This window comes from Plectropomus leopardus, chromosome 19 (assembly GCF_008729295.1).
Source record: "Plectropomus leopardus isolate mb chromosome 19, YSFRI_Pleo_2.0, whole genome shotgun sequence".
NCBI classification, from domain to species: Eukaryota; Metazoa; Chordata; class Actinopteri; order Perciformes; family Serranidae; genus Plectropomus; species Plectropomus leopardus.
In genome coordinates this window covers 19049596-19059751 of record NC_056481.1, presented here as the reverse complement: position 1 = coordinate 19059751, position 10156 = coordinate 19049596, and the positions used below count along the sequence as shown (strand labels likewise).

The following is a 10156-nucleotide window of genomic DNA, read 5'->3' as shown; positions in this document are numbered from 1 at the left end:
AACCGCAGGGTGATTGTTTTATTGTTTTTGGAGAACTTCATGTCAAAAGAAGAGGAAACCGTTCATTATATATCAATGGTATTAATATCTTTGACTGAAGTAAAAGCAGGCTACTACACTGTACGAAAACTCTGTGACAAGTTAAAGTAGTACATAAAAAAATCTACTCATTTAAGGTTTTTGTTTTTTTTTAACAAGAAAGACTAAAAGTATGGAAAGTAAAATAACCTACGAATTTGCTCTTTTCAGAGTTTTTTTATCGTCATTTTATTGAGATATATTAATACATATATAGTTAATGCTACAGTTTGTCATAATCACTTTATATACTGTGAGTAGTTTACTATAATTTCATCTAAAATCTAAATTTACAGAATAGGCTAACCACTAACTGTAGTCGTAAACATTTAAATCCAGTGGTGTCCTCCTGAAACGTTTTTGAGTGGAAGTGGTATAACCAGAGCATTTGTTTGAGACACTATTCTTTTTCCTTATAAAGATATCAGGTTTTTTTTTTTTTTTTTTTTTCATTTTTCTGCCTTGTGCTTCACTCCACCACATTTCAGAGGAAACCAAAATATTTTACTGTATTTATCTATCAGCTGTAGTCTCCTTCTCGACCAGCTGCATCATTAAAATTCATCCTTATAATTGTAAAATGACGTAAAATTAGGATTGTTCTCATGCATTGTATCTGGCAAACATATGAGGGTTTTATTATTATATAGGCTAATCTATTTCAGTGAGGACATGTGAATACTTCTTCCACCAATGCCTTTGATAAACTGGTTCTTCTGTTCTGACCAGTCCATTTATACCAATAGCCTTCCAGTCTGTGTGACCAGTAGATTTCCAATGAACCAGCAGCCAGCAGACGGCAGAGTTTGACCGGATGTGCCTCTCATGGATCTGGGAAGCTGTGCGTGTTTTATTCCCTCAGTCTTGTCTGCAGAGTTTTTCCTGGGTGTTGCCTGTTTGGATTCCGGGATAACAACTTTGGAGTTTCGCCGTCTGCTACCGACAAGAAAAGACAAACCGGAGGATTGTTTGAACGACCACATCCATCACCTTTTTGTTCGAGACTCTCACACTTTTTTCCCGGTGTAACGTTACTTTGGTCCGGTTTAATTTTAGCCGCCGTTAGCTGCCGTTAGCTGTAAGCTAACAGAGGGTCGATGCAGGCCATAAAGTGTGTGGTGGTCGGGGATGGGTAAGTTTAAACACCGGTAGTATCTTTATTTGAACAACTAAAATGTCCCATTGTAACTTATACACCATAACCGTTAGGAGCTAACGGTTATGGTCACAGAAGCCAACGGTTCCGCCTTGAAGAAGCCACCGTAACGGAGGTTCTCGGTGACCCAGTTACCAACAGTTGTCTGTCGGCTAACAGCCGAGCGACAGCTGGTGTTGTTCTCCGGTCCAGCTGGGTCACTGATTTATACACAGTCTATATGCTCCGGTTAACGTTAGATAGGACGGGGTCACACAAATTTATACACCTGCTCCCGGTAACGGCTCATATTCATACAGGCTCCCGTTTACGGCACAGATTTATACATATGCTAACGGCTTCCGTTAACGCTTAACGTTAGGTGGACTGAACGGGTCACAGCATGTCGTTTGTCACACATGACGCAGCTAGTTTTTATCTCCTTGTCTTTATTATGTTGAACTAATGTTGGATCAGTTGTTTACTCTGTTTATTAAGGATGCACGATATGGGTTTTTTTTAATTTGCAATATTGATGTTGATATATTCACTTTCTCCCTATCCACTTTTTTACATGATCATCAAGCGTCTTCTGTTGTGGATTTACCACTATTGTGTATGCATACTGTTATTGTGATCGCCCATCATGGAGAAATACAATTAATGCTTTTTAATGTTGGTCTATGTAATATTTATTCATTGTGCAAAATAAGAAAAAAAAAAAAAAACTCAATTTAGGCTTATTTTGTACATGCCATGTTCACTTTGTGTGTGGGTGTGTGTATGTATATGTATGCACATCCTCTGTCTGCTCATAGTCAGATATATTTGTTTAATGATAGCAAAAGAAAACACTCTCATTTTAACTTCTCTGACAACAATGGCTCTTCAAGGCAGGAAACAGGATACTGCTCTCACCTTAATGCCACTGAAGAATATACGAAAACTGAAAAAAAAGTTTAAACAAAACAAAAAAACCCCACAGACTTAGAGAGCAAATCAGACTGCAGCATTCACTTCTCACCTTTGTATTTTCTCTGTTAAAATCTGATCTTAGGGCTGTGGGTAAAACATGTCTTCTCATCAGCTACACCACCAATGCCTTCCCTGGAGAGTACATCCCCACTGTGTGAGTAACACACACCAGATACACACCTTTTCACTGTACAGCAATATAATGAAACCTTGTTTATCTTGACGAAATCCTTTCACCTGCTTCCCCCAGCTTTGACAACTACTCGGCCAATGTGATGGTTGATGGGAAACCAGTGAACCTGGGCCTGTGGGACACAGCAGGACAGGAAGACTACGACCGTCTACGGCCTCTGTCCTACCCACAGACTGTACGTATTCATGCATTCATACATTCATGTATTCATGCACAGCAGGAATAACTGCTTGTGTCAGACCACAGCCGTGCGCAGACAGTGTGATTAGGAGTTATTCACTGAGTCTGCAGTGCTGTTACTCAGCAGAGTGGAGCGTTGTATCCTCAGTACCTATAGACAGTCTGTAGGAAGTGAATGGAGCCGTTGTTTGTGTGCACTCTTTGTCCTGAAGATAAACTGGCCTCAGTGTGAGCCAGAGACTCACAGGCAACTGACAGTGGGATTCAATTTATATGTTAAGTTTAAGCCCCTTTTCTACTACATAAACAAAAAGCTAACATTTGGCTTTTTAATATAATAGGAAAGATTACAATTGGCATTCACACCTGTGTCAAATGACTTTGCAGTAGTTATGGGTATTTATCACCGACAGCTCTGATCGGCATTGATGGAAATACAACATTCAGTGGCGAGATGCATTAATGAGGCGACACTAACTGTGCGTTTCAATACTCATACTGTTATACAATACAGTAGGCAAAAAAGATTTTGTATGTAACAATACATAACATGTCAAATGTAGTGTGCAAATACCAGGATGATCTTTTACATCTGGTCAGATTTTACAGCTAGCTATCATACTTTTCTGGCTATTCTTACCCACAATACTCTATGCAGCAGCAGATATGTCACATCTTAACAGCTGTTTGACGGCTGTCAGAAGCCACAATGATGGATGACAGTGCATTCAAGCGACTGATGACTAATTGAATGGTAATATTAGGATTATGAATTGTACAAAATAATAGAGATCATCAGCAAAAAAAATGAAAATAATGTTGGAGAAATGCTTATGTAGGCTTATTTGATGGATATAAAATCTTAGAATCCATAATGTATGTAGTTATGACTTAAAAGTTAAACATCACTGCCTCTGGCGAGTTAGGAGAAAAGCATTTTGTTTTATCTCCACAGTAACGCATATATGAGAAAGAGGGTCAAAATTCAGAGTAATGAGGAAGTAGTGCGTCTCGATTGTATGCATACTGCATGCAGCATTACATAATTTGTAGGGGGAGCCGCAGTATCTACTAAAAGTAAAAAGAAAAAATATGCGATTCAGAACACACCCTAAATACTATCTTTCTCCGTCCAAACAGCTCAAACAACGATACAAAGTAGTTCACACCGAGTTTAAAGGAGAGACTATATCAGTAAGAGATATAAAAGAATAAACCACCGTGAAGTTTTCTTTAGTCTCCATGCTGCTGTCGACTGTTAAACTGTTCTCAGTTCTGTCCATGACGTTGAGCGTGACACACCAAAAAATCAACAAAAAAACTGCTGTGGAGCTGTGTGCATGGTTCTGCTCTACTGGCAATGGGAAAGGAGTGTATACCCCTTTTTAATGGGTTTACCTGTGTTTGAAAAACCTGCGTACATGCACTAATTTAGGTGAAAAAGGGGTATTACTGAACCCTAATGTCAGAACATTTGAGATCTCTCTGTTTCTTTTCAGCATCAGTGTTAACGAACTTGAATGTGAAGATGTGTTTATTCTGGTCCCATGTTGTGACAGAAACATGTTTTTTAATGTCTCCTCAGGATGTTTTCCTCATCTGTTTTTCACTTGTCAGTCCTGCCTCCTTTGAAAACGTCCGTGCCAAGGTGAGAACCGCCTGCTCTCTAACAATAATGGTCATGTCAGGAATGTCACAGTCAGATCTATGCTGGCGGAGGAACAGGAGAGTCAGATCAAGGGTTTGAAAAATATATCTGATGGAATTTGAAAGTTTTTATCTCAAAATAGTAAAAGATACAAAACATTTTACTTCACTGTCAGGGTTCCCGAAGGTCCTTGAAATCCTTAAAAGTTTGTAAATTTGAGGGAAAAAATCTAGGCCTTGAAAGTGTTGAGAATAGACATGAATAGACATGTCATTCATAGAGCTTGGATTTACATATTTTGTGCAGAAATTGAAATGGAGGTGCAGCACAGCTGACAGTTGTTCACGCCCCTCTCCCTTTAACTGAAGCCTGATACTTTTCAGTGTTGTAACAGTAATGATCCTTGCTCCATGTCTAATACCATGCTGTGTTTTGTCATTGAATTGGGGGGAATAGGACCTGGACAATCCTTAAAAGAAGTCCTTGACTTTGATGTGTAATAACCCTGAAGCCCCCCAAATGCCCCACACCCCACCTCCGACCCACAGGTTACAGAATACATTCAGGTGTAACAGGAAAAACCACAACAAAATAATCTTGTAGTTGTATCTATACTCAAACTAAAGAAAAAGTTTAAGGTGACCTTTGAGTAACTTCTTGCTTTAACAAATTCATATGAAGCCATGTTTATCAGATATAGATGATGTGTGTATCCATGTCCAAGAGTACTTCAGAAGTTAGGGTTAGATGTTATTATCTTTTTAAAGGTCACATCATGTTGACCTTCCAAAATAAATCTCTTCTTTGTCTGCCATGCTGATCACCTGACTGCCCCCATCTGTCCTCACCTCCTTTGTCCTCCCCCAGTGGTACCCTGAAGTGAGACACCACTGTCCCAACACGCCCATCATCCTGGTGGGCACCAAGCTGGACCTGAGAGACGACAAGGACACCATCGAGAAACTGAAGGAGAAGAAACTGTCCCCCATCATCTACCCTCAGGGCCTGGCCATGGCTAAAGAAATCAGTCAGTTATAACACCACATGCACACAAACACACTCATTTTTTAGTGCAGGATATTTACTGATCCTTCATCCTTAGATTTTCTTTTTTTTTCTTTTATCTTTCTTAAAAGTTTAGTGCAGATAATTTAGTGACATCTAGTGGACAGGTTTTGTAACTGAAACTTCTCTTTTGATATTGATGAACTGTAAAATGAGGAACCCCCTCCCTTTTTGTATTTTTGACAGTTTTTAATGGAAAAATTAAAAATTGGAGAAGGGAAAAGGGGTTTGGAAGGCATATTTTCCTTAACAAGTTTTTGCTTTTTTTCCTTTTAACATAAAAAGAAACACAAAAATTTGGCAAAATGGCATCATTTATCACAGCCAGAAACTGTGAAACCAGAAAATCTTGTTGGATTTTCAAATGTCTGACAATCCTTAAACACATCATGTTGGATGCCGAAATTACATTTGAGTAGAGTTTGAATGTTATATATTTGAAAAATGCTGGGAAAGTGGGGCAAAAAAAATTTGGCCCTTGAAAAGTCGAGGAAAAGTTTTGTCCATGCCGTTGTGTGAGAACCCTGGAAATCCATTTATTGGGAGTTAAAAACACAACCCCTGCAGCCTGAGTGATTTGGGATGTTATAGTGTCCAGTCATGCTGTTAAACTGATCTGCATACAACATTTATATGTAAACGTATGCTGAAGCAAACAGAAACCAGCTGCTCTGCTCACCCTCCTCGTCTCTGGTCTCCAGGTGCAGTGAAGTATCTGGAGTGCTCGGCTCTGACGCAGCGTGGCCTGAAGACGGTGTTTGATGAAGCCATCAGGGCAGTGCTGTGCCCCCCGCCCATCAAGAAGAGGAAGAGGAAGTGCAGGATATTGTAATGGAGAACCACAGGGAGTAGATTAGGAGGAAGATGATGATCTGTATTCACCCCCTGTGTCCTTGCTTCAGTAGGAGCTGAGGTTGATCAGAGCTCCGTCTGAAAATACTCCACAGACTGAAGCTGAAGGTTTTCTGTTTGCTTCCGTCTGTTGAGTCTTTTCAGATCCAAAGGAAGGAAGTGACCTCCGTAAGGCCTTGGGAGGGAGGGGGGTGGTGGTGATAAAGGGGTGATTAAGAAGACACAACCATTCATTTCATATTTCGCAGACATTGTGAAGAAGAAACACTACTTGAATGTGATTTGATCATGAACTGACCATAGATGTAACTCTGCACTCTTTCCCCGAAACATGAAGAGATTCCTGCTGCCTTGATGAAATTTTACTTTAATGAGGAAACAAATGTTTTTAGAAGCTCTAATTTGTCCTGTTGTCGTCAGCTGTGGTCGACAAAGCGTTTTGTTTACATGTGTCATCTGACCCGACTGAGCTGTCGCCAAAACTCAGTCAGCCGTCTTCACTCTGTAGTCTGAACACTAACACGTCTCTTTCTTTAATTTAGTTTTAGCAATATGTAGTCAAACAGTTTAACCCTTAAATGACTTCTAACAGGTGTTATAATGACTCATTTCAGACACGGTCTGAGCTAAAAGTTTAGTTCCTAAAAGCTTCTTAAATGAATTCATTGCTCTCTTCTGGCTCTGTGTCAAACACAGTATTTGATGACTGACTGATGACGTGAAGGTGCGGAGCAGCCGCTGTTGATGTTCTGTAACGATTTTCATCATTTCTCATTTTGTTTTTATGAAGTCTGTGAGCCAGTGTATCAGCATTCAGAGGTTGCAGCTGATTTTAATGTTTTTGTTGTGAAATATGAGAAGGAACTATTCAGCGGCACATTTTATTTTGAAATGAGAAGGAATCACTCAGCAGCACATTTTATTTTGAAAGGAGCAAAGATCAAAGTGCATGGCTGTAAATCTGAGCTCATGTTATCAGTGTTTCAGTGGTGCAGTGAAGCTGCACACTGGGATTGACTTCTATTTTCACAAATTCATGTCCTGATTTTTTTTAAAAAGCAAAATAAATTCATTGAAAATGCTCGGCTGTATGTTATATTTTCTGTTCAGCAACTGGATTTAAGTAAGACTTAAAGTTACTTTTTTTTCAATTCAGTCTATAATAAAACACCCATCGCAGTTCTCCGAGACCAATAACACACACGCACACACAGACACACACACACACACACACATATATGTATATATATATCCACTTTAATAATGTATGTTTATAAAATTAAATATGTCTATGCATATGTAAATATGGGCAGGTGTAATCAGCCAATCACGTGCCTGATTGAAATGTAAATGGGCGGAGGGACTGATTACCTGAACTAACAGGTGTGTGTGATCGCGGGTGCAGGAAGTAGAATCCTGAGAGACAGCAGTCGGTGTTTGGAGTGTGTTGATACTGCAGCTTATTGCTCTGTGGTAAGACTACAACATTTAGAGAGTTTTAGCTGTTCCGGTGTGAGGGGGATCTGCCGAGTTAAGGCTCCTCGTGTCGTGGCCTGTCCACCTGGAGACACACTGACAGATGAGAAGCCGATCCTCGGGAAACTGGACAGAGTCTCCAGCTCAGAGAGGGTCTCACCCACCATGAGAGCTAAGTGTACTCTTAAATATTGTCATATCTCTATAATGTCAGTATTTCGAGTTTTTTATTTAGTAAGAGGAGAGAGAACTGCTGATTGCAGGATCATCAATGAGCTTCACCTTTAACTACAGTGTTTGTCCTGAGTGGATTTGCCCACAGACTGTTTAACATGGGTTTAACTGGTAAAGGCTTGTACCAAGCGGGTTGACTGATGTCTCCAGCAGAGGGTGTTATTGTACCTTGTTTGAATTATGAAGTCCAGAGATCTGGAGTCATTTTCTCAAAGCTTTCCAGTACAAAGAGTTGCTCCTAGTGACGACATTTCCCAGAAATGTCTTAAAATCCTACAAACGTCCTAAAATCCTAGATATGTCCTGAAATTCTAGAAATGCCCTACAACCCCAGAAATGTCTTAAAATCCCAGAAATGTCCAGAACTCCTTGAAACAATCCAGCAATCCTAGAAATGCCCCCCCCCCCCCAATGTCCTTAAATCCTACAAATTGTACTAGTAAGTACTAGAAATTTCCTAAAATCCTAGCAACATGTATGGTGCTGCTGCGACTGGCCTTTAGCCTTCTGTCATTATGCAAAAGTAGTCCCTAAGCAGAGCAAGACGAGTATCCCTGCTGAGATTTTTTTTTTAAATAGAAAAAAACCTTTCACACAAATCACTCGGCTTATCTTAAAAATACATCCCTGCATTCCTCTTCTCTACCTGCTGTGTGTTAGGACTCATTGGATCTGTTTTTCCAAAGGACTTAGGAAGCTTTTTGCAAATCATGACTATAATGTGATGACTGCAATGAGAGCAGCAGGTGGACCAGCTTCAGTAAACTCAGTCTGTGTCAACGTTTCCTTTGAGAACTTTAGGAATCAATGTGTAATTTGGACACAATCTAGTGACTTACCATTCAAAATTATTTTTAAATTAAGTTTATTCTCATCAATATGTTGCGGAGACACTTTGAGGTGATAGTCCTCTCTTCAAATTGAAAAGACGAAACACAAAATAGGAGCTGTACGAGTGCAGAAAGACAGAATCAGATATACAGCGAGAGAAGAAGAAAGGTTGTCTGCACAATGAAATTTATAACAAAACTATGTGGACACCTGAACATTACATCCTGCTGAAGATCTTGTTCCAAATCCAGGGACATCAATCTTCTGCTTTAGCGGGGGGGCGTGACTCTCAGAGCCTTGGGGTCGAGGTCAGAACAAACAGCGAGACCTACAGCGCGGCTCTTCAGCATTGATGCTGGCTGATGCAGCCCAGCAGTGAGGGACAGTTTGACACACTGCAGGTCTGCACATTGTCTTTGTGAACACGCGTAAATTTAGCCGTGGGATCTTATCTCCTTTATGTAATGGGAAGGGGCCCGTCATCTGTAATCACTCCAGGAGAAAGAATGTGGAGTCAGCTGGAGCTTGTCCCCACCCTCCCGTCCTAGTGGAGGGATTCCTGCGAGCAAACACGTCCTTCGTCATGTCTGCAGTCGGGGTCAAGTTCTGGGACAAACCAAAGAAAAAGAGGCCGTCTTCCTGTTTCCAAGTGGGAGACACTTGTGTCCAAATCTGGGCAGGATGGGACAAACTCAGCCGTGGGGTCTGGACCTCAGCCTGAAACCAGAGACAGAATTGATGGTGTTTATGTTCAGGAATTCATGGCAGGGAAATTCAGAGAGGACACAGGATGTGTATTGATTTGTATCAACATTTGTCATGAAGTGTTTTTCACAGCGTGTTGAATCCATCTCAGTGACACCACTGGAAAGCTAATCAAACGAGAGCGACCGACACAGAGGCCAAAAGCCCGCCACCATCACAGAGAGACGTCTTGTTACTCTGTGGAATCAAACAGAGATCAAAAACAGGATAAACAAGAAGTCGATCCAGGGTCTCTATAAATATATGTATATATATGAAGAAATGAGAACTAAATCAGTGAGGAAGGAAATATTATTACTGTAATGGCTGTAATGGTCAATGGCTTCACCTACATTTGGGAGGCCGTCACATGACCCAGATAATAACATGACACTACATGAGACATTGAGAAAGAGAGGCGGCTTTATTGAAGGATCAGGTCATGTCTATCATAGAAAACCTGTTTCCCACATAGCTACATTGATTTGCTGGGTCATCATGACGGTTTCATTTTTATGTGTCTGAATTTTTATCTTCCACACTTAAAAAAAACCCAAAACAATATGTGAAAAAGTAATTGGTAACTTTCTTATACCCCTTTCCCACCAAAATTAGTACATACATTTGGGCTTCTTGAACATGGGTAAACCTGCTAAAAATAGGCTATAGGCTGCTTTTCCATTGACAGTAGAGCAGAGTTGTATATGCGGCTTTTCAGCAAAGAAGTGTGTGTGTAAATGTGTGT

General features: G+C 40.3%; 1 protein-coding gene across 1 annotated transcript; it reads left to right on the top strand.

Annotated features, from left to right (window-relative positions):
• Positions 1 to 925: 925 nt before the first annotated feature.
• rac1a (Rac family small GTPase 1a) lies at positions 926 to 7207 on the top strand. The gene is made up of 6 exons (XM_042507447.1): positions 926 to 1210; positions 2271 to 2342; positions 2439 to 2556; positions 4147 to 4209; positions 5077 to 5236; positions 5976 to 7207. Exons 1-6 carry the CDS (start codon positions 1176 to 1178, stop codon positions 6104 to 6106), a joined length of 579 nt encoding a protein of 192 aa, XP_042363381.1. The 5' UTR covers positions 926 to 1175; the 3' UTR covers positions 6107 to 7207.
• Positions 7208 to 10156: the final 2949 nt, after the last annotated feature.

Excerpts from the sequence above, each read along its gene's own strand:
- rac1a (XM_042507447.1), top strand. The coding sequence starts at position 1,176 with ATGCAGGCCATAAAGTGTGTGGTGGTCGGGGATGG. Across the intron at positions 2,557-4,146 it reads CTCTGTCCTACCCACAGACT|GATGTTTTCCTCATCTGTTT; the intron begins GTACGTATTCAT and ends ATGTCTCCTCAG. Across the intron at positions 4,210-5,076 it reads TTGAAAACGTCCGTGCCAAG|TGGTACCCTGAAGTGAGACA; the intron begins GTGAGAACCGCC and ends GTCCTCCCCCAG.